Source organism: Drosophila ananassae, chromosome 2R, assembly GCF_017639315.1.
Source record: "Drosophila ananassae strain 14024-0371.13 chromosome 2R, ASM1763931v2, whole genome shotgun sequence".
Taxonomy (NCBI): Eukaryota; Metazoa; Arthropoda; class Insecta; order Diptera; family Drosophilidae; genus Drosophila; species Drosophila ananassae.
Genome location: NC_057928.1, coordinates 16,338,044 through 16,359,954, shown reverse-complemented (window position 1 = coordinate 16,359,954; position 21,911 = coordinate 16,338,044). Strand labels below are relative to the sequence as shown.

At 42.3% G+C, this 21,911-nt stretch overlaps 7 protein-coding genes across 11 annotated transcripts; 5 read left to right on the top strand and 2 right to left on the bottom strand.

The window, feature by feature from the left end:
• The first annotated feature begins 398 nt into the window (after positions 1–398).
• LOC6493200 (serine protease inhibitor 77Ba) lies at positions 399–5,343 on the top strand. Its single transcript, XM_001957215.4, has 5 exons — positions 399–1,571; positions 3,787–4,204; positions 4,266–4,536; positions 4,597–4,965; positions 5,022–5,343. Exons 1-5 carry the CDS (start codon positions 1,556–1,558, stop codon positions 5,286–5,288), a joined length of 1,341 nt encoding a protein of 446 aa, XP_001957251.2. The 5' UTR covers positions 399–1,555; the 3' UTR covers positions 5,289–5,343.
• On the bottom strand, positions 5,334–7,247 carry LOC6506781 (retinoblastoma-binding protein 5 homolog). Its single transcript, XM_001957216.4, has 7 exons — positions 7,137–7,247; positions 6,851–7,071; positions 6,591–6,797; positions 6,353–6,534; positions 6,180–6,299; positions 5,494–6,122; positions 5,334–5,438 (listed from the first exon to the last, which is right to left on the bottom strand). The coding sequence occupies exons 1-7, from the start codon at positions 7,183–7,185 to the stop codon at positions 5,350–5,352; spliced, it is 1,497 nt and encodes a 498-aa protein (XP_001957252.2). The 5' UTR covers positions 7,186–7,247; the 3' UTR covers positions 5,334–5,349.
• A 336-nt stretch (positions 7,248–7,583) lies between these two features.
• Positions 7,584–12,305, top strand: LOC6493201 (eukaryotic peptide chain release factor subunit 1). Of its 5 annotated transcripts, none has more exons than XM_014908761.3 (8): positions 7,584–7,684; positions 8,343–8,693; positions 9,521–9,696; positions 9,764–10,233; positions 10,296–10,451; positions 10,508–10,705; positions 10,763–10,910; positions 11,957–12,305. In XM_014908761.3, exons 2-8 carry the CDS (start codon positions 8,608–8,610, stop codon positions 12,037–12,039), a joined length of 1,317 nt encoding a protein of 438 aa, XP_014764247.1. In that variant the 5' UTR covers positions 7,584–7,684; positions 8,343–8,607; the 3' UTR covers positions 12,040–12,305. The 5 variants fall into 5 exon arrangements, with proteins under 5 accessions (XP_014764247.1, XP_044570931.1, XP_032309773.1 ...); XM_044714996.1 differs by having other exon boundaries at positions 11,082–12,305; XM_032453882.2 differs by having other exon boundaries at positions 7,587–7,664.
• Positions 12,306–13,067: 762 nt separating this feature from the next.
• LOC6493202 (cysteine sulfinic acid decarboxylase) lies at positions 13,068–15,486 on the top strand. Its single transcript, XM_001957218.4, has 4 exons — positions 13,068–13,465; positions 13,777–13,964; positions 14,173–15,148; positions 15,211–15,486. The coding sequence occupies exons 1-4, from the start codon at positions 13,286–13,288 to the stop codon at positions 15,397–15,399; spliced, it is 1,533 nt and encodes a 510-aa protein (XP_001957254.1). The 5' UTR covers positions 13,068–13,285; the 3' UTR covers positions 15,400–15,486.
• Positions 15,487–15,624: 138 nt separating this feature from the next.
• Positions 15,625–17,215, top strand: LOC6493203 (DNA/RNA-binding protein KIN17). The gene is made up of 2 exons (XM_001957219.4): positions 15,625–16,832; positions 16,889–17,215. Exons 1-2 carry the CDS (start codon positions 15,837–15,839, stop codon positions 17,081–17,083), a joined length of 1,191 nt encoding a protein of 396 aa, XP_001957255.1. The 5' UTR covers positions 15,625–15,836; the 3' UTR covers positions 17,084–17,215.
• Positions 17,216–17,348: 133 nt separating this feature from the next.
• Positions 17,349–18,825, top strand: LOC6493204 (vitellogenin-1). The gene is made up of 4 exons (XM_001957220.4): positions 17,349–17,650; positions 17,705–17,964; positions 18,033–18,168; positions 18,214–18,825. Exons 1-4 carry the CDS (start codon positions 17,443–17,445, stop codon positions 18,753–18,755), a joined length of 1,146 nt encoding a protein of 381 aa, XP_001957256.2. The 5' UTR covers positions 17,349–17,442; the 3' UTR covers positions 18,756–18,825.
• On the bottom strand, positions 18,824–20,544 carry LOC6506780 (DNA primase large subunit). The gene has a single exon (XM_001957221.4). The coding sequence runs from the start codon at positions 20,454–20,456 to the stop codon at positions 18,858–18,860; it is 1,599 nt and encodes a 532-aa protein (XP_001957257.1). The 5' UTR covers positions 20,457–20,544; the 3' UTR covers positions 18,824–18,857.
• Positions 20,545–21,911: the final 1,367 nt, after the last annotated feature.

Below are 21,911 nucleotides of genomic sequence, written 5' to 3'. Positions count from 1 at the left end.
TCGATAAGAAATATCGAGGTATCGATAGTTATTTGAAAAAGTGCTGCCAAATCAATTACAATTTCAAATTCGGTAGAATGACATATATTTTTTAATAATAAAAATTGTGTTAATTGTTAGGTATTTCAAAAAAAATCTTTCATTTTTATGCATTGTTTTTAAAAAAAATCTACCTGAGAAATAACATAAAGCCAGAAACATCCCAAACTCCATGCCACTGTTTAGGATTAATCCTCTTGAAAATTAGTTAAAATATAAAGAATTAACTTTGATTTCGTTTATCAGAAGTGGTATTCAATACCTTAAAAAGCGTAATTACATTTATTGCATAGTTATATATAAAATGTAACCAAAAAAAAAAAAGTTTATTCTAAATAATTTACATATATTTTGTTTATTCATTCGTGGTTCAAATCAAAATATTTCCTCTTTTATTCATAAAATAGATCCTGTTTTCCTTAAATCGTATTTTTTCGAGCGTACTAAATTAAAATGACACACTTAGATAACCTTTTCTATCAAATAAATAAATGTTTAAATATTTCCTCTTTAATTCATAAAATAGATCGTGTTTTCCTTAAATCGTATTTTTACGAGCGTACTAAATTAAAATTACATACTTGGTTAACCTTTTCTATAAAATAAATAAATGTTTAAATTGAAAATTTTCAGCAGTTATGCCGGAAATTCTGTGATAGACTGATATAACCTTTACATCTGAGAAACCTATCTTCAACTAAATAGAAACAAGTTCATAAGCTGCATTATTTATCTGGGTGAATTCACCTCGATCTGTTTCAGTGATCAGGTGCATTTAATCCGTATTTATTTGGGATTGAGTCACCACTGCGAACGTCAGTGTCAAGAGCGGCCAATAAAGTCTTGCCAATCAATATGCGAGTCTTCTCGCTCCGGCTCTCCATTCTCCGAAGCGTGGGATCTGATTTTCGAGTCCGACTCTCGGCGACGGCGACGGCGACGATGACGACCAGATGACCATATGAGTGGCTGGAGGCAAGTCTTCTCAGTCATTCGTCGATGTCCGCGCGTTAGGTTCGCTCTAAGCTTGTACTGGGAGCGGTTGTCCACCGTATCTCTCATCTTCGACGACCATCCAGGGACTTGGTTTTGAAACGAAAACAAAAAAATAGAATCGCCTTGATTATATAAACATAAAACCAATAATTGAGCACATATCTCTCTGGCTGGAGCGGTATCTGTGTTCGTGTATCTTTATCTGTGTCTGTGGAAGTCCCAGTGCATTCCGGTTTTTCGAATCGGATCCAAAACAACAACTATATTATATACGTCGCTACGTCAGAGTCATTTAAATTCGTACTGAAATACCGACTTGGGGGAAAAAAATGCCCAAAATCCATCAATAAGAAATATAAATAAAAACCACAAATAATTGATGAGATACACCCTATTACCAGTGTATGTGTGATATTTGTTTCGGTGCTAACTTCCTAATAAAAAATAAAATAAATACTCTGAGCCGCCCTCCAAAGTCTGATAACCGAGACTTAAACTTACTTTCGCTACCAGCCTCAGAATGCTTCAAATAACAGGTATAAATCAATTAAGCTCTAAGTACGGGATATTCCCATAGACTCTTTTACGATTTACTGCACGTGTTGTTATTCATATTTTAGTAATTAATTCCGGATTAATATGGTGCAAGTGTCTTGTGTGTTTACTCACAAATGTATATTATATACAGTAGGGAGCAAAATTGAGTACATGTTGAAAATTTGATGTTTAGGTGCTCATAACACATAAACGCGAAAGTAAATGGTAACACCTTTTTTTTCTAAGATTATATATCTTATTCATAACAAAATGGCATATTTATTTTAACCATTAAAGAAGCCGTTTACTAGATATAAATTAAAATCAGTAGCAACATGCAATATACTCAGACTAAGATGATATGACACAAAAAGGAAACAAGATATTTTTAATACTTGGTCCAAAGACCCTGGTTTTTAATGACATTGTTTAGTCTCCTTGGCATGCTCTCTATCAGATTTTGGATAATTTCTTTTGGAATTTTTTTCCATTCGTTTTCTATACGCCTCCAAAGCTCGTCCAGATTGCTAGGGGCTGCCTCATATCGTCCTAGCCGTCGCTTCACAATTGCCCACAAGTTTTCTATTGGATTGAGGTCGGGACTTTGAGCAGGCCAATCCATAAGTGTAAAAACTTGATTTTTCAGCCAACCTTTAACGATTTTGGCAGTATGTTTCGGGTCATTGTCATGTTGAAAAATTAATTCCTGTTCGGGATAGGCGCATTTTTCTATGAAATCGGGTAGATTGTTTTTCAGGATTTCTAGGTAGTCTTCTTTATGCATTATGCCATCGATCTTGATAAGTTTCCCTGTGTTCCACCATGTAAAACACCCCCAAACCATAACATTTCCCCCACCATGCTTCACACTTTCCCTGATATGGGTTCTATTTAGCTTTTCCCCAGGTCTGCGCCAGCAATACTGCTTTCCATCCGATTGCATTCGATTAAATTTTGATTCGTCGGACCATATCACACGTTTCCACTGTTCTGTGGTCCAATTTTTATGATCTCGTGCAAATTTGAGGCGAGCCCTAGCATTCTTTTTGGAAATAGATGGTTTATTTTTTTTCACGGCTGCCTTATACCCTATTTTTTTTAAAGCCCTTCTGGCTGTCCATCGACTGACATTTTTTTGGATTTCCGTCGAAGCCTCTTTCGGGGTTAAATTTCTATTTTTCCTCATTCTTTGCATCATGAGCCTAGCATCAGAGTCCTTTAAAAGGCGAGGGCGACCACTTAAATTTTTTGACTTCACATTTTTCCTTTTTTGGACTCTGACCACCACTGATTGGCTTATGTTAAGTTTTTTTCCAATGGCACGCGTTGAGAAACCTTGATTTGTTAAAGAAACAATGCTGTTCTCTTGATCTGACGATGTTTTTTTCATTTTATCACAAAAACAAAAAGAAAATTTTAGATCAATGAAGAAACTTTCTTTGACGTGTCGCTCTCTGAGTTATGATGGTGAAAGGTGACTTATTATTACAGGGGTTTCTTTAATAAAAGCAACAATACAGTTCGAATCACGACAGGTTCTAAACTGAGTATATGCATGTTGCTACTGATTTTAATTTATATCTAGTAAACGGCTTCTTTAATGGTTAAAATAAATATGCCATTTTGTTATGAATAAGATATATAATCTTAGAAAAAAAAGGTGTTACCATTTACTTTCGCGTTTATGTGTTATGAGCACCTAAACATCAAATTTTCAACATGTACTCAATTTTGCTCCCTACTGTATATTTAAGCGTTTAAGGTCGCCAGCGGATCAACATTATCAGCAGGAAAATAAAAATGCTCATTGTTTTCAATCTGAAAATAAAAAAATGACAAGTCACTATCAACAAACATTATGTTTAAGTACTAGTTTTTAAGCCGGAAATAAAATTAGTTTAGAAATTAAAATAAAAAAGGAAAGATTACGGGACTCTTCTATCAAAACTTAAGATCTTTTCTGAATAGATCTTAAAATACTTACAAATTATAAGTTATAATAATTGATCCAATAAACAACCACATATTGCTTAAATTATTGCTTATAATATGAATAATTTTAAATATTTGAATATGGAACAAATTAAACAACTATTATCTCCAACTAGAATGTTATAACCATTACCTAATAATAAAATATAGTCAGTTATTAAACTAGATTATAATCGTAACTAGACCATGATATATGTATAAGTTTTCAACTTTATTTTTCAGAACGCACTTTTTTGTGGATCCCATTAGTTCTAATTGTGGCGGTGTTATGCTCTGCCCAGCAGCAATATCCCCAACTATCGGTGGGTAATCCTCTGGAGGCTCTCACCGCCCCCACCGCCTTCCAACAAGGACCCACCCACGTCCAGTCCATGAGGAGCAACTTCGATGAAGATCTTCTGCGAACCATTTCGCAGGGAGTGCAGGAGTTCGCTCTCGATATCCTGCAACGCATATCCTTTGAGGTGCAAAAGTCCAACAAGGACTTTATGATTTCGCCCTTCTCGATCTGGTCGCTCATGGTCCTGCTCTATGAGGGTGCCGGCGGAGAGACCTATAACCAGCTACGTCGTGCCCTCCGCATCAACGTCGAAGATGAGAAGCTGCGCGGAATCTACCAGATATGGAGCTCTTTCCTCAAGTGAGTTTAAAAGTCAAGCAAGGATAATTATATAACTAATCCTTGTTTATTATCCCAAAAGCACAAATACCCACACCGTTGAGGTTGCCTCCCTACAGGCTGTCTACACGGATACCAGTTACCCATTGAAGAGCAGCTATCGCACTGTTATCCAGAACTACAATGTGCAGCCAGTGGAGGTGGACTTCTACAACAAGGACACAGTGCATCTGATCAACGAGGCCACCAACCGCACCACCAGAGGACTCATCCCCTACACCGTGCTGCCGCAGGATATTTATGGAGCCAAGATGTTCCTACTCTCCTCCCTCTTCTTCAAGGGCCAGTGGAAGGTGAGTTCTAGCTGGCTTTCTTGGGGAAAAGGATTATGACCATGTCCTGTTCTCTTGCAGTTCCCTTTCAACGAAACCCTGACCAGAATGGAGAACTTCTACAACGAAAACGACGAGGTGGTCGGCCAAGTGCAGATGATGGTTCAGGAGGCGAACTTTGCCTATGCCTCCAACATCGAGGGTCTGGACGGCTATGTCCTGGAGCTGCCCTACGGCACTCAGGATAGGCTGGCCATGATCGTAGTGCTGCCCAAGCGCGGCTTCAAGCTCAACGACGTGGCCAATAACCTGAAGACGATAGGCTTGTCGCCGATCCTGCAGCGTCTGGCTGCCTTCAGGGCACGGGCTTCCGAGGACAATGAGGTGGAGGTCATGATGCCCAAGTTTGTGACGACGACGGACTTTACGCTCAAGGGAATCCTGGGACAGGTGAGCAGTACCACTTTCCACTATAATCTTGTCTTTAATTTTATTTTCCGTCTCAGATGGGCATCGTGGATCTGTTCGATGAGAATACCGCCGACCTGAGCCGCATGTCCAGCGGATTGTTTGCCAAGATCTGCATCCACTCCACCAAGATCATTGTCGACGAGCAGGGAACCACGGCCGGTGCTGTGACAGCAGCGGCTCTTATCAACAAGGCAACGCCTCCCAAATTCCTGCTGAACAAGCCCTTCCAGTACATGATCGTAGAGAAGTCCACCAATCTGCTTCTCTTTGCCGGCCAAGTGCGAAACCCACATGCCACTTAGGATCTAAGTTGGACTTTATTAACGCGACACAATAACTACCTTACGATAGGTTAAATGAGCTTTATTTCTTGGTTCGGCCGGCGGCCTTTTTGCCGCCAACAGGTTGTTGTTTGTCTTTGCTGGCCTTGCTGGAGATGAGGGGGTGCGTTTCTGGAAAATAAGGAGCTTCATAATCTGTATCTCAAAATAATTAGGGACAAAATACCATCGGTGGGGGCATCGGGCAGGCTAACATCATAGAGTTGCATGCGTCGACGCTTGGAAGCCAATATATCGTCCTCGAAGTCATGGGGATCCGCGCCAAGCAGCAAAGCACCGGCTTCTAGTCCATCCTGTCCAGACCATCCATCCTCGGGATCCTCCACCTCCGGCGCCATTGGCAGGAACTGTAGCGCGTTCTCGTCCTCGCCCTCTTCGTCCGATGAACAAAAGGCAGCTACCGGCTCCACTTTTTGGACGTCCACCTCAATCTCTTCATCCTGCTGGGATTCGGCATTCAAATCTACCGACTTGTCCTCGTCCTTAATGTCGAATTCTGACTCTCGCTCCTCATATTCTACATTCTCGTCCAGTTCTTTGAAATCTGGAGCAAATGCCGACCAGTTCTCTACTTGATTCTGCGCCCAAATGGAGACAAGGCCGGAGCTTATGCTGGCAATAATCGGACGCACTGGATGCCATACAACGTCCAGCAGCAGTTCACCCTTGGTACCGTGCAGGATCTTTACCAAATTTCCAATAGACTTTTCCCAAATATAAAGCGCATGCTGTCGAGCACTTCCCGCGCAAATGTATTCCCCATCACCGGAAAAGCAACATTTCTTCCAGGTAGTTCTGAAAGGAATAGTATTTGTTTGTAAAAAGATAAGTATCTTGATTTCAACTACGTACTTGTTGACCAAGTCCTGTAACTTCTGAATTGGCTCCGGTTCCCCGTCTTTTCCAAGAGCAATGATTTCTTTCGAGTCGTATACGCGGATGACTCGGTCTGAGGTATTGATAAGAAAGGCGCTGAAATCAAGAGCTTTAGCATAGTCATTAAATTACGTTTTTGGATTACGTACTCTCCTCTGCGAGCAAATTCAATGCTCTTTACAGCTGTGGCACTCGAAGTTCCTACTATGATGCGGAAACTAGCCACCACCTCGAACGTTTCCACATCCAAGACCAGTATTTTTCCCTTCGCATTTCCAGTGTAAATATGTTTTCCGCGGCGATCGAATGAAGCCACTATATTCAAGTCGCCCTAAGATGTGGGAAAAGTTAGTGTAAGTAAAAATCTCTAGAAATATTCAAACTCACGTCCGAGTCCAAGGGCAGGCAGCGATGAGTTCCACCAATCTGGACCAACACCGCAGCGTACCGCATGGGGCAGACCAAAAGGCGGTTATCGTTGCGGGGATCGAACTGGACTTTGAGAACCGGCGACGGAAACCTGTACTTGTGCTCCAGCTCGCCGGAGAGCACGTCCCAAATGCATACATTGTTGTCCGTAGATGCAGAGAGCAACTGGAAAGGAAGCAAGTTAGTTGAATGCTTATCTTAATGGGGTAGGAACCAACTTTATGACCATTCCTGGTCCAACTGAGACTGCAGACGGGATGAACATGAGCAGAGATAATCTTGGCAATGCCGCGCGTCAGGAAATCCCAAATTACTATGCGGCCATCATTGCAGCCCACTGCCAGAAGAGTTCCGTACTTATTGAAGGCACAGGTCACTGCTAGGGAAATACAGTCCAGTGAGCCATCAAACTCTTCAGGGTAGTTCTGGCCAAAAGATTCTGCAAATTTGGTAAAGATTTAGTTAGTTTTAACGATTACTTTTAAGATTAGGCGCGATTCTCACCCAACAGCTCCAAATTCATTTTGTTTACCGTCTTCTTCTTCACTGTCATTCACAGTTCTCAGATGACTATCGGCTTAATCATACCGATAGGTGCCAACTTTAAATTTTAATACTGTAACAAGGAAATGTTTTTAAATTATTTTGAAACCATTAAATTTATAACTGGGAATATAACGGTTATTTTATTTACGCCACTATTAAACTGAAATTCAACAAGGTATACAATTTGTATTTCTAAATAGTTAAAGGTATTTACCAAAGTAGATACCTTAATAGAGAATTACTTTTATTGGTGGTTCTGGTGGTTTAATTTGGTTCTGGTTATTTGAAAACTTATTTTCGATGGACAGAAAATCTACACTTTCTAACCACGTTAAACAAATCTATTTTCAAAGTTGGAACCGTTGATATTTTAATACTAATTTACAGGAAAAATACTTAAAGCTTTATTTAATCGATACATTGTTATCGATTGGGCACATTGACAACTCTATTTTCGAACCTCGATCCAGTTCCGAGTGGTTCCGAGTGGGTTTTGTGCACGTTTTGTATGTGGGAAAATTTATGCATACTTATTTGCCAATTGTGAGAAAGCCAGGATTGCGAAAATGGCACCAAACGCGATTACAATGATCAGGGCATGTTAATACAGTGAAGAAACCCCCGATTCGGTATCGGGGACATTTTGGCCGTGGCACGCGATTGTGTCAACGTCACCTTTGGAGCACGCTCTCGCTCTGGCTGGCGCTCTCATGCTGGCTAATTTTTTTTTGCGTATGCCCTCTCTCACTCGCGCGCTCTCTCCCTCTCTATCTCTCCTGCTGAAAGCTTAGTGGTGGAGTGAAATAATGAAATAACCGAGTTTTTGAGTTTTATGTTTCGACTTTCGTTCACATCACAAATTTGTGTGTACGGGCATTTGATGCCAAATTAGTTTCCAACTCCGTTTTGTTTTCCGTTTCGAAGTTTTCCCGCTTTAGCCGCTTTCTCCACCCCCCACCTACCAAAGTTTCCCCAATAAGATTCAAAGACAGAGAGTGTGAGAGAGAGAGGGAGAGAAAAAATAGTATGCAATCGCAATAGCGCCCCCCCCGCTCATTGGTGTGCTTTCCTCTCCTTAGCTTTTCTTTCCCATTATTTTCGAAATGAGTGTGTGTGTGTGAGCCTTTGTGTACATGTATATTATTTCCCATATATTCGTTGCAGTGTATTCATCGCCAGCCACGTTAAAAGGAAGAACGTGAATGTGAATACAAGAGGCACAGAAGCAGCAACAGAATAAGAAGCAGCCACCACACCAAGTCCAAGTCCAGGCCAAGCATCGCATAGAAGAAGTCGCAGCAGCCGCTCTTGGAGTCAGGATTAGTCCTCCATCCCCCACCACATCCACCAACACCACCAACACCAGCACCAGCACCACCCACTCACAGTTCAATCAGGCGGGGTAAACAACCAACAAGGAGCGAGCAAAATGTCTGGCGAGGAAACGTCTGCCGATCGCAATGTCGAGATCTGGAAAATAAAGAAGCTGATCAAGAGTCTGGAGATGGCGCGCGGGTGAGTTGTCATGGGGTTTCCACCGCCCCCCACCCCCACCCATGGCCAGTGCGAGTGCGAGTGCGTGAGTGTTTGTGGGGATACACAACTCTCACACTCGTTGGCGACATTGGGGGGTGGAAATGGGTGTGGGTGTGGGTGTGATTGGGGGGGTGTGCTTGGGAGCCATCCGAGTCCAACCACCTTTCCTTGTTGTGACCAAAAAAAAAAAGTGCTCCCCTTGTGATGGCATTGTTTCCATCTCCTCCAAAACCCTTCTGATTCGCGAGCAACACGTTTTCTGTCGGGTTATTATCAGTTATAACTAGACCGACTGCTTGAGAGAGAGAGAGAGTGAGAGGGTAGGCGGGTACAGTGGTGTGAGTAATGCGCCTCGTGGCTGTCTGCTTGTCGATTGTTTGTCACTCCACCGCACGTTTACCTGCCTACGTGTGTGCGTGTGTGTGTTTGTGTGTGTGAGTCTGCCGAAATGGGCCAAGCTTTGTGGCAGAGCTCTCTCTCTCTCCCTCTCTCACTCACTGATTCGACCTGGTCCTTATTGCTCCGCTTACGGTAACAAGGTCAGCGTACAGAGTGACCCCTGCAGAAGCTCGGCTTAACTGTAATTGCCAATAAAATAAAAAAAAACTAAAACAAAAACAAAGAGAATTATAAAATACTAATACTACTAAGTACAGTTATACTATTAATATTTATTTTTAAATTCTAATCTTTTATATTTAAAATTAAAATAAAACTTACTGTTGCCATGGCAGAAGTTGCCGGGGCACCTATTTTTGTGGCACCTTCTCACATTCTAACCGATTCTCCCCCCTTTCTATTTGCAGCAACGGCACCAGCATGATTTCTTTGATTATTCCGCCAAAAGATCAGATCTCGCGCGTCAGCAAAATGTTGGCCGATGAATTTGGAACGGCCTCGAATATCAAGTCGCGCGTGAATCGTCTGTCCGTCCTCGGTGCCATTACGTCGGTCCAGCACAGACTCAAGTTATACACCAAAGGTTCGTCCATTCCAAGCCTATCCCTTAATTTTAAATCATTTTAATAACATTATTTATATTTTTATAGTGCCTCCAAACGGTTTGGTCATCTACTGCGGCACCATTGTCACAGAGGAAGGCAAGGAAAAGAAGGTGAACATAGACTTTGAGCCATTCAAGCCGATCAACACGTCGCTCTACCTCTGCGACAACAAGTTCCACACGGAGGCCCTCACTGCCCTGCTGGCCGATGACAACAAATTCGGCTTCATTGTGATGGACGGTAATGGCGCTCTCTTCGGTACACTCCAGGGTAATACGCGCGAGGTGCTCCACAAGTTCACTGTCGATCTGCCGAAAAAGCACGGACGTGGTGGTCAGTCCGCCCTCCGTTTTGCCCGTCTGCGTATGGAGAAGCGTCACAATTATGTGCGCAAGGTTGCCGAGGTGGCCACCCAGTTGTTCATTACAAATGATAAGCCCAATATTGCCGGTCTCATCCTAGCCGGTAGTGCAGACTTTAAGACCGAGCTCAGTCAGTCTGATATGTTTGATCCCGTAAGTCCTTACTTGCATTTTATTATTTTAACATAATAATAATATTTTTGTTAACTTTTTAGCGTTTGCAATCGAAAGTAATCAAGTTAGTGGATGTGTCTTATGGTGGCGAGAACGGATTTAACCAAGCCATTGAACTGGCAGCCGAGTCCTTGCAAAATGTCAAATTTATTCAGGAGAAGAAGCTCATTGGTCGTTACTTTGATGAAATTTCTCAGGTTAGTCCTTAATTCTATTATCAAATACTGTTCATAAACAAATTTTTAATCATTAGGACACTGGCAAATACTGTTTCGGAGTGGAGGATACATTGCGGGCACTGGAACTTGGCTCGGTGGAGACTCTGATTTGCTGGGAAAACCTCGACATTCAACGATATGTTCTCAAGAATCATGCCAACTCGACGTCAACGACAGTATTACATTTGACGCCGGAGCAGGAAAAGGACAAGTCGCACTTCACTGACAAGGAGGTAAGTGTTTAATTTTTTCCAATAAGACTATTCTAATGAAAAATGGAAATCTTATAGAGCGGGGTGGAGATGGAACTGATCGAGTCTCAGCCGCTGCTCGAATGGCTGGCAAACAACTACAAAATGTTCGGCGCCACATTGGAGATTATCACGGACAAGTCCCAGGAGGGTAGCCAGTTCGTGCGAGGTTTCGGTGGAATCGGCGGTAAGTACAGTGGATATATCCATCCACTAAATTATCATCCAGCAGTAGAAGTAGATGATTTAAAACGCTATAATTGTGATATACAAACTTTGTATCTCTATCTCCATTCCTTTTCCCCTTAATGCTGCTTTCCACACGATCGTCACAACGCTATAATGTAATAATGTGTAGGCATATTGCGCTATAAAGTAGATTTCCAATCTCTACAGGCTGATGAGCCGCTGGAGGACGTCGATCTCGATGATTACTAATGGGTCGCGGGTCTCGATAATGCGTTATAATGCAGAATAAACCAGTACTTTTTTGGGAAAACCTCGTAAAGCGAAACGTTCAAATTGATTAGGAACCAATTTACTTGCCACATAGTTTTGTCTATGTTCAGCGTAGCCGTTCAATACCAAATATTTATCACCAATAGGGTCGTCCCTCCCTCTCATCATCAGTCAGGCGGTGCATTTCCTTCTCAATCAGATCCAGATCCAGATCCAGCAAGTCTCTAGATATGTGTACCTCTCTAGATTTTTTCTCATTACTTAGTCTCCTCCTGCACGAAGCTCGGATCGGAGTGCGATTTTTTACAATTTTTAAGCCACAAAACTAAATTATTTCGCAATTAAAGTGGAGTGTGGAGTGGTGGAGTGGTGAGGTGGTGTAAGTATCACCTCTGATAGCAGGATTTGATTTGGTTTGAGGATTGTATCTTTTTGTGTTTTTGGAACGGTTATCGTACCACTATTAGCTGGAAGAGTTTCGAACGTATCTGCATTTCCCCTATTCAAATTACAACAGAGTGTTATAAGAAAGTATACAAATCTAATCCATAAAAATTGTAATAAAAATTAAACCAGAAATAAAACAACACACATAATACGATTCGTAAATTATTTAAAATTTAAGTTTAAGGTGTCTAAGAGGTGAGCTCTTAATGTTTAGTTTAAAATAGTATGAGTTGGATTATATAGTTTTTCATTTTAATTTGCTTCTGTTTAATTTAACTTTTTTGTTTAATTTTTTTATTAATATATATATTATACTCCCACACACAGGTATCTTACGCTACAAGGTAGACTTCCAGAGTATGCAGCTCGACGAACTGGACAATGATTGCTTCGACCTAGATGATTACTAGATAATGTTGTTCTGTTGGAATTGATTTGCAACCTACCTACGTCGACAGCAAAAACTGAAAACTGAAAACTGCAACTACATAAAACCAGGAAAATCAAATAGAATATTTTAATAATACGAGAGAAAAAACACACAAACCTTCTTCCATTTTAACGTTGTTGGCGAGAAAAGTAAAATTTAAATTAATGCATATAAATACAAATGATATAATGTTAAATCGAGGAAAACATATTAAAATGATACCGTTTTACGTGAACAAAACTATAATTTATTTTTGTTTTAATTTTTCTTTTAATTTTATTCATTAAGTTGTTCAGATTAAAACTAAAAACCCTCTAGAGAGAAGACCTGATCTTTAAGATATCTTCTTAAATCTAATCTGCTGTCGAATGTATCTGTAACTGTCACTTCTCAGCACTATGAGATACTATTGTGGCTACCAGCATGACCAGCATGATGGAAAGTGTCGCCGAAAGTGAGTACGATTGGGCAAGTATATGTATGTGGATTGTTACTTTCTATTTGTAGAGACACTGGAAATTGGTTTCTTACTAGATTCCAAAGTCAACTTGACTATTTTTGCATTTGTTTTTATTTTATTTATATCCCAAAGAATTCAATTTGAAGTGTGATGAAAGCCTAAACTTGTTTTCAAGCAACGTATACTACTGCAGCTTATATTTGTATGCAAAACTAAGTACAATTTCAGTTGCGTAAAGTACTCTAAACTGAGAGAAATATTTAGTACTTGTTCTCTATATCGATGTTCTACTTTAAATTATAAAATATGCCAGATCATTGGTTGTGGGGGTTTGGCGACTTTCCTGATACCAAGCACGTTCCATAATAATTTTGGATGATACTCCAAAAATAGTTGATTAATCTAATCTAATTAACACATATCTTTTGCTTTTCTTTAAAATAAATTGATATAAATATGAGATTTAAAATTGTGAAATTCTTTTGGAATGTTATTCTTCGAGATCTTTATTAAAATGATAATTTAGGTCCACCTTTATATAGTCTACTCATGTATTTAATTTATTTCCGAGTGTATGCCTGCCCAGACGATGGTTTACAACTTGATCAAGATAGTGGGGAATTTCGTCAAGAGAACGTTAAAACACAATCAGCTGCAGTCGGGCACGATCACTTCCAACTGGATCGTCGACGTAGTCGGAGGTTCGTTCGACTCCCGGTCTCTACATATATATTTTAGTGGTAAATTGTGATATTTCGTAAACCAAATGGCTGCCTCCAAGGATCACTCCACAACGATTAATGAAATTCGCGATGGTCTCATGGACGACTGGAATGTCCTGGAGAACGTGTTTAGATTGCTCCAACGGGAGGATACCTTCTGCATGGATCCTGAGAAATGGGGCCAGCAAAAAATAGTGCCTTTCTTACAGCCGGACAAGCTGAAGGTGAGTGGTTGAGTGGACGATAGTCCCGGCAGCGTCTGCCTTTCTCAAGATAATGGGTTGAAGCTGATTAATTTATAAGAGTTCATACTAGGGGTCACCCAAGCCAGCCATTCAAAATGTATTTTAATTCAATTTCCAAGCACAAATACTAATTGGTAATCATAAAATTTGATTGAAGAGCAATATAGTTTCTAGGAAACTACAATCTCAAGGGTTGTTTGAAAAGTTTCTTATCTTTAGAGAACTTTTTTTTTGTTGCACCTTTAAAAATAAAACAAACAATCAGATAAATCGATTTAATTATGTTCCAGGAACGGATTAATCTTAAGGTCCGGGAGACGGAAAACCCTAGTCTAGCCGAAATCGAGAAGCTGTGTCAGGAGGTCATCCATTATTCTGTGAAAACTTCGCACGGGCGCTTCCATAATCAGCTCTTTGGACAGCTCGATCCCTTCGGATTGGCGGGATCATTGATCACCGAGGCCATGAACGGAAGCTCGTAAGTCTCGTCCAGCATTTTACATATGTCTCATATCAGGGAAGCTGATTATTGCAATGTACTGCACTTATGGGTTTATAGAACAGATAATGGTGTTACTTCGGTGTAAATTCCAAGTGGTAATCCTCTCTAGACATCACTGCTTATACTAGAATAATTATGTTGGTATCAGGGTAATAATTATAAAGCATTTGTTCTATATCCTTAGGTATACCTACGAAGTTGCACCCGTTTTCAGCCTGATTGAGACGGAACTGATCTCGACTGTAAGCCAGTTAGCCGGTTACAAGAACGGTGATGGAATCTTTGGCCCTGGTGGCTCCACTTCCAACATGTACGGCATGGTTCTGGCCCGCTACAAGTTCGCTCCTTCCGTGAAAACAGCCGGAATGTTTGGAATGAAGCCGTTGGTCCTCTTCACATCCGATCAGTCGCACTACAGCTTCGTCAAGGCGGCCAACTGGTTGGGACTGGGCAGTGACAATTGCGTGGCTGTCAAGACAAATGAACGGGGTCAAATGCGGTTGGATGACTTGGAGGCCAAGATTGTGGAGGCGAAAGCCCGTGGTGGGCAGCCGTTCTTCGTCAATTGTACCGCAGGTACCACTGTACTGGGAGCCTTCGACGACATCAACGGGGCAGCCGATGTGGCGGAACGCCATGGTCTGTGGCTCCATGTGGATGCTTGTCTTGGAGGAGCAGTCCTTCTCTCTCACAAGAATAGATCTCTGTTGGCTGGACTGGAAAGGGCCAACTCCTTTGCCTGGAATCCCCACAAGTCGCTGGGGGTACCGATGCAATGCTCGATGTTCCTCACCCGGGAACAAGATCGCCTTCTGGAGAGATGCAACAGCGCCGAGGCGCATTATCTGTTCCAGCAGGACAAGTTCTACGACGTATCCTACGACACCGGCAACAAGAGCGTCCAGTGCGGTCGCAAAATAGACGCCTTTAAGTTCTGGCTTATGCTGAAGGCCCGTGGATACGGAAAGTACGGTCACCTGATAGACCACGCCATCGATATGTCCAGGTTGCTGGAGGATAAGGTGCGCCAGCGCAGTGATCGCTTTCGATTGGTGCTTCAACGGCATGAATACTCCAACGTCTGCTTCTGGTACATCCCAAAGGCGATGCGGGTGTCGAAAAAGGAGGAGACACCTGAGTGGTGGGAGCGCCTTTATACGGTATATTTTAATTATAAATATGTTCAGGGCACCTCACATATTCAATCTTAATTTTTTCCCAGGTGGCACCTAAGATTAAAGAGCAGATGATATATAGCGGGTCTCTGATGGTTGGCTATTCGCCTCTGAAGTCCCAAAACTTTGGAAACTTTTTCCGTATGGTCTTAACTTGTTTCCCCGTTCTTAAAAGTGAAGAGTTGGACTTCATATTGGACGAAATAGAGAGATTAGGAGAGAAAATTGTTATCTAATTAAAAACATTTAATAATAAGATTTCTTTCATTTCTTTTTTATCGTAAAAACAATACACGTAAGAAATAAAAACTGTACAGTTCATATAAAAAAGTAACTTTATTTGATCTAATTTTTAAACAAACGTACCAGAAATAGCTTTTTATAGTTAAATAAATTTAAAATTGTTAAAGATGTATACTATTTTAAAATATAAACCGTTTAAAACTTATGAACTAATTTCAAATTAAAAAAGGGCCAAGTTCTGTATTTGAATTTCAAATCGTTATATTAGTAATACCCATAAAATATATCGATCTATCGATAAAAAGAATCTTTGGTATGAAGTCAATAAAAACTGGCAGCCACACTAATCGGAATTCATCAGCTGCGATCAAAACAACATAAATTCATTGCGAAATTATTAAAAATATCCGGATAATCAAACAGCTAAACAATGGGCAAAGCTGAGGTGGGTACGCCAAAGTACCTGGCCAACAAGATGAAGGCCAAGGGCTTGCAGAAGCTGCGGTGGTACTGCCAGATGTGCCAGAAACAGTGCAGGGATGAGAACGGCTTCAAGTGCCACACGATGAGCGAATCTCACCAGCGGCAGCTGCTCCTCTTTGCGGATAACCCTGGAAAGTTCCTACACAGCTTCAGCAAAGAGTTTTCCGATGGCTACATGGAGCTACTGCGTCGGAGATTTGGTACAAAGCGTACGAATGCCAACAAAATCTACCAGGAGTACATTGCCCACAAGGAACACATCCACATGAACGCCACCCGCTGGCTAACATTGTCCGACTACGTGAAGTGGCTAGGAAGGACGGGTCAGGTGATAGCTGATGAAACGGAGAAGGGCTGGTTTGTTACCTACATCGACCGCAGTCCGGAGGCGATGGAGCGCCAGGCGAAGGCCGATCGCAAGGAGAAGATGGAGAAGGATGATGAGGAGCGGATGACCGACTTTATCGAAAAACAAATCAAGAAGGCCAAGGCCAAAGATGGTGACAGTGAGACTGATCAGGAGAAGTTCACGGAGCTGAAACGCGAAGAGAACGAACCTCTAAAGCTAGACATCCGCCTGGAAAAGAAGTTCCAACCGGAAACGGTGCTAGGAAAATCCGCATTGACGTCCAAGAGATCTGCCTCTGAAGTAGATAAAAAAGTCTTCAAAAAACCTAAATCTATCGCGGGAGATAGGGACAGGGATAGGGAAGGCAGCCAATCCCGGTCAGCGTTGGACGAAATAATCAAGCAGGAGGAGGCAAAGAAGGAGCGGGCCAACCGCAAGGACTACTGGCTGCACAAAGACATTGTCGTTAAGTTCATTTCCAAGTCGATGGGGGACAAGTTCTTTAAACAGAAAGCGGTCGTCCAGGAGGTGATAGACAAATTCCAAGCAAAAATTAAGTTTTTGGATACGGGAGAGAAGCTGAAAGTAGATCAGGTAGGTGAAAGACTAACTACTTTTAAGACTTTGATTAAAAATGTCTTTTTTTCCAGGCACATTTGGAAACTGTGATACCGGCATTGGACAAACCTGTCATGGTCGTGAATGGCGCCTATCGGGGCTCCGAGGCGATACTTAGGAAACTGGACGAACGTAAATTTTCAGTCAGCGTGGAGATTCTGCATGGTCCTCTAAAAGGACGAATTGTGGACAACGTACAATATGAAGATATATCTAAATTGTATTGAAACTATTCTCATACATTTCAGTTCAAGTTGTTGATAAGAATTTTAGGTTTAAAAATACTTTTAAGTTATAAAATGAGTTTTGTACCAATTAAACTTTTATACAAAACTATTAAAAGCGGAATGAAACTTAAATTTTCCCATTCGGTTGATAAACTTGACCCACCATCATGTAGGTTAATTAAATATAGTATTTCGATGAACAGACAAAACAATGCCGTTTTTTCAGAGAGCTAAAGTAGCTATGTAAACATATTTTTTTTGGATTCCGTTTGTAAACAACGAAACCGCTATTCAAAATTCGCACACCTTATGTTCCAGAGCAGCTCCAGAGTCGGTTTAGTTAAGTTCTCATTTGCAATATGCGGATTTTTTGTGCGGTGATTATCCTTATTATCCCATTTATCCCTGTAGCCCTGCCTGAAAATACAACTGAGACTGCCGAGAGCCGTTCTGTTAGGAGTTGGTGGGATGCAGTGCCTCGGATATTCACAGAAATCTTTACCATGAAGGCGAATGCCCTCACAGCTGCTCCACTCGAGTGGACCTCCAATACAATCGATGCTTTGTGTAAGAACATAGTTCCTTTAATACTCAATATTTGTAACCGTCATTGACTTCCAGGTTCATCTACCCTTGTTATTGGTAGAGTTCCACCTCAGATAGCCCCGGACATCAAGAAAATGCACTTTCAGTATATGACTCCATGTCAGAACTATAGTGTCCCGCTTTTAGAGGCTTCTAAGCTGTGGAGGCACACGAGGTTTTCCAAGGGACGCAAGGTTGTAATCCTGGCCACCGGTTGGACCAACACCGTCAACGAATCCTCCGCCATTTCGATGATGTCCAAGGCCTTTATGTGTCGACAGGATGTTAATTTTGTGGTAAATAATTTATTATTTGAAACCATTAGTTTACTTTTGTTAAATTTTATTTTATAAATGTCTTACAGATTGTGGATGCAGCCGACTACGTGGATACCCTGTACTCTTGGTCAGCTCTCAACACGGACTTAATTGGTGAGCACATCGGCGTGGGTCTCACCCATCTGATCGAGCTAACTCCACTGCGAAATATCCACCTTATTGGTGAGTAGGTTACCCCATCCGTGAATCCATTTATACTCTTCCTAGGTCATTCCTTGGGAGCTCACATCATGGGCACTGCTGGGCGAACATTTAAACGACTAACTGGAAAGCTTATTCCAAGGATTACTGGCTTGGATCCCGCTAAGCCTTGTTTCAGGCGGGAAAACATCTTGCCAGGACTTTCGCGGGGTGATGCTAAGCTGGTGGACATTATCCACACCAACATGGGCATCCTGGCTAAGCGAGGTCCCCTGGGGGATGTGGACTTTTATCCGGGTGGAGCTCATCCTATACAACCGGGTTGCTTGACCATTGGCTGTTCGCACACACGAGCAGTGGAGTACTTTGCGGAGAGCGCCTATCCCGGCCAGGAGAAGAACTTTCTGGGCCATAAATGCGAGTCCTGGGAGAAGCTTCGAAGGAGAGAATGCCTTGCCGGAACCATTTCCCCAATGGGCTACGAAATAAATCGGCAAGCGCGGGGCATCTACTATGTGGATGTCAATGGATGGCCGCCTTTTGGGCGAAATGCTGTCCAAAACATTGATCCCAGATCGAGGACATGTTATCTGTGTCCACATAGTTGATGGCCACTTTACTAGAACATAATTTAATTTAAATAATAACCTATTAAAAAAGAAAAACTACCTTTACATACTTATACTTAAACTACTTTATTTGTACACCCATCAGTATTCAATTTCCGTAAGATCTAAATCATCATTAAATGCCTCTGATATGTCCTTCTGACTCTGAAGAATTCGCTCCTGCGTCTCGGCGATGCGCCACAGCTCGTCGTCGTCTTGACCCATCAGCATGGAACGATCGCCATGGCCCTTGATGTCTGGCCGGGCACGGGCTTTCGGCGCAGCTGGACCATTAGTGCGTTTCTGGCGGTTGCCCATCAGGATCTGGCTCTCTTCGAAGTAGTTGTTCGGGTGGTTGATGGTCGGCTCCACGGAAGAATTGTGAGTTAACTGGAAGTACTTGCCACAGCCGATCTGGTAGTGGCCTCTCGACACAAAGTACATCACCTCGTCAATGGCGCTGGGGGATAGTCCATAGGAGGTCAGTTTGCTCTTCAAAGAGCTCGGATCCATGGATTTGTAGGGGCAACCGTGGCAATCGCCCGGAGCTGCCATATCCTTAATGATCTTGGCGCAGGAGTAGGGTGTGTAGTTTACCATGGAGCCCTTTTTCCCGTAGTTATGGTAAATGTTATACTCGTAGCTGCGTGCAAACTTATCCGCGTCCATCTTTTTGGTGAACTCCTCGCGCCAGAAACGCAGCGAATCCTCCAGCGTTACACCGATTCCCTTTAGGAATAAGCCGTACTGCATGCGGCCGCCATGCTTAACATGATGCTGGGCGCGGATGTGTTCGTGGCACATGCGCATGCACAGCGGCATGGAGGTCTTGGAGAGTTGGTCGAGGGATTCAATAGGCACAGCTGCATCCCGGCACACAGTGTAGTCCTTACCGGTGTAGGAATTGTGCAAGGCCTTCAGCATGCGGGAGATGCGCTCATCACCCTCGACTTCTTCAACCAGTCCATTGGCGGCCACAAGGCCCTGCTCGATCTCCTCCTGCTGGCGGGTGCCCACAATCGAAACCAGATCGTGGGTGTTGACATACGCGAATCCTGCTTTTAGGTAACACCGTCGACCACGTACGAGATCCAACACCTGGGTGAAGGGAACCTTGTAGAAGTCCAGAAGCTCAATCTTGGCCACACTCTGGCCCGCTGTACTCTCATACAGCCCATCCTTGACCTCGTCTTTTTGCGCCTCGGTTAGAGGATGGATGTCAAAATTGTTGTCGTCCAGGAACTGCTTCACTTCTGAGCTGCTCAGCGCTGAAAACTTGTACCGAAATAATTCCATTTCGCGCGCCACAAACCAGCGGGTGAGCTCCTCGGAGCGGCAGTAGGCCAGGCGCAGAATGAAATGTGAGATGTAGTCCCGCCTCCTGGTCTGTATATCGGAGTCATGCTTCCCGCCAGCGGGTGAACAGAGACGCAAATAGCTACGCAATCCTTCGCGGGTCAGTTCAGCTCCAACGTATTCTTTCCACTCGTCAGAGAGCATGCGCAAGTTCTTGGTGCTGGCCCTTTCCAGGATTCGCAGTAGACGCAGGCGCTCCAAAGCCAGCTCCTCAAACTCCTCAATGTGGATGTCGTCCGTGGGCGGATAGTGGTACAACATCACATTGCTTGGGTACTTGGTCTCCAAGCTGACCACTTCCACTTTTACCTCATGCCGCGGACGTTTCTTTAGATGAAATTCCATATTCTTAACTTATAATACAATTCGTTTAGTTCTGTTGTTTTGGCGCGCAAATAATGATTTTCTTAAACAGCTGTTAAAAGTATGACCAGACAAGGGACATAAGTGGTTGCCTTTCTGATCGGAACCTGAACTAGTTCCAGAATGGAACCAGAATGTTGGAATATTTCTCTAAGCATTTAAGGGGAATACCCTCCGCAGACCTTGGAGCATAGAGTCAAAGATCTCTATTTTATTGGCTATATCCTTGGAATAATCATCTAGTTCTGGAGCGGAATACTTTAATTGACTCGTAGATCGATTCTCCACCAATCTGCATCAAAATCTGGGAACGAAATATTTTTTCAATTTTTTTCAAAATTTTCTGGGCCATCCCCTTAAAAATGTGGAAAGTGCATGGGGAGCACATTATGACCCACTGCGACAGCCATATCTTGGCCAATATTGGGCCGATTCTTGAGCGGAATGTCTAAAATGACTCGTAGATCGATTCTCCACCAATCTGCCTCAAAATCTGGGTACGAAATATTTTTTCATTTTTTTTTTACATTTTCTGGGCTATCCTCTTAAAAATGTGGAAAGGGCATGGGGAGCACATTATGACCCACTGCGACAGCTATATCTTGGCCAATATTTGGCCGATCCTTGAGAGGAATGCCTTAAATGACTCGTAGATCGATTCTCCACCAATCTGCATCAAAATCTGGGTACGAAATATTTTTTCATTTTTTTTCAAAATTTTCTGGGCTATCTCCTTAAAAATGTGAAAGGGCATGGGGAGCACATTATGACCCACTGCGACAGTCATATCTTGGCCAATATTTGGTCGATTCTTGAGCGGAATGTCTAAAATGACTCGTAGATCGATTCTCCACCAATCTGCATCAAAATCTGGAAACAAAATATTTTTTCAATTTTTTTCAAAATTTTCTGTGCCATCCCCTTAAAAATGTGGAAAGTGCATGGGGAGCACATTATGACCCACTCTGACAGCCATATCTTGGCCAATATTTGGCCAATTCTTGAGCGGAATGCCTTAAATGACTCGTAGACCGATTCTCCACTAATCTGCATCAAAATCTGGAAACGAAATATTTTTTCAATTTTTTTCAAAATTTTCTGGGTCATCCCCTTAAAAATGTGGAAAGTGCATGGGGAGCACATTATGACCCACTGCGACAGCCATATCTTGGCCAATATTTGTCCGAATCTTGAGCGGATTACCTTAAATGATTCGTAGATCGATTCTCCACCAATCTGTATCAAAATCTGGAAACAAAATATTTTTTCAATTTTTTTCAAAATTTTCTGGGTCTGGGTCCCCTTAAAAATGTGGAAAGTGCATGGGGAGCACATTATGACCCACTCTGACAGCCATATCTTGGCCAATATTTGTCCGATTCTTGAGCGGAATGCCTTAAATGACTCGTAGACCGATTCTCCACCAATCTGCATCAA

Coding starts and splice junctions, on each gene's coding strand:
- LOC6493202 (XM_001957218.4), top strand. CDS start 13,286: ATGGCTGCCTCCAAGGATCACTCCACAACGATTAATGAAATTCGCGAT. Junction 13,466..13,776: donor TACAGCCGGACAAGCTGAAG/GTGAGTGGTTGA, acceptor ATTATGTTCCAG/GAACGGATTAATCTTAAGGT. Junction 15,149..15,210: donor GGTGGGAGCGCCTTTATACG/GTATATTTTAAT, acceptor ATTTTTTCCCAG/GTGGCACCTAAGATTAAAGA.
- LOC6506780 (XM_001957221.4), bottom strand. CDS start 20,456: ATGGAATTTCATCTAAAGAAACGTCCGCGGCATGAGGTAAAAGTGGAA.
- LOC6506781 (XM_001957216.4), bottom strand. CDS start 7,185: ATGACAGTGAAGAAGAAGACGGTAAACAAAATGAATTTGGAGCTGTTG. Junction 6,798..6,850: donor GGACCAGGAATGGTCATAAA/GTTGGTTCCTAC, acceptor CTTCCTTTCCAG/TTGCTCTCTGCATCTACGGA. Junction 6,300..6,352: donor GAATTTGCTCGCAGAGGAGA/GTACGTAATCCA, acceptor TCTTGATTTCAG/CGCCTTTCTTATCAATACCT.
- LOC6493203 (XM_001957219.4), top strand. CDS start 15,837: ATGGGCAAAGCTGAGGTGGGTACGCCAAAGTACCTGGCCAACAAGATG. Junction 16,833..16,888: donor AGAAGCTGAAAGTAGATCAG/GTAGGTGAAAGA, acceptor CTTTTTTTCCAG/GCACATTTGGAAACTGTGAT.
- LOC6493201 (XM_014908761.3), top strand. CDS start 8,608: ATGTCTGGCGAGGAAACGTCTGCCGATCGCAATGTCGAGATCTGGAAA. Junction 10,234..10,295: donor AGTCTGATATGTTTGATCCC/GTAAGTCCTTAC, acceptor TTAACTTTTTAG/CGTTTGCAATCGAAAGTAAT. Junction 10,452..10,507: donor ACTTTGATGAAATTTCTCAG/GTTAGTCCTTAA, acceptor TTTAATCATTAG/GACACTGGCAAATACTGTTT.
- LOC6493200 (XM_001957215.4), top strand. Junction 4,205..4,265: donor ATATGGAGCTCTTTCCTCAA/GTGAGTTTAAAA, acceptor TTATCCCAAAAG/CACAAATACCCACACCGTTG. Junction 4,537..4,596: donor TCTTCAAGGGCCAGTGGAAG/GTGAGTTCTAGC, acceptor GTTCTCTTGCAG/TTCCCTTTCAACGAAACCCT.
- LOC6493204 (XM_001957220.4), top strand. CDS start 17,443: ATGCGGATTTTTTGTGCGGTGATTATCCTTATTATCCCATTTATCCCT. Junction 17,651..17,704: donor CAATACAATCGATGCTTTGT/GTAAGAACATAG, acceptor ATTGACTTCCAG/GTTCATCTACCCTTGTTATT. Junction 18,169..18,213: donor GCGAAATATCCACCTTATTG/GTGAGTAGGTTA, acceptor TACTCTTCCTAG/GTCATTCCTTGGGAGCTCAC.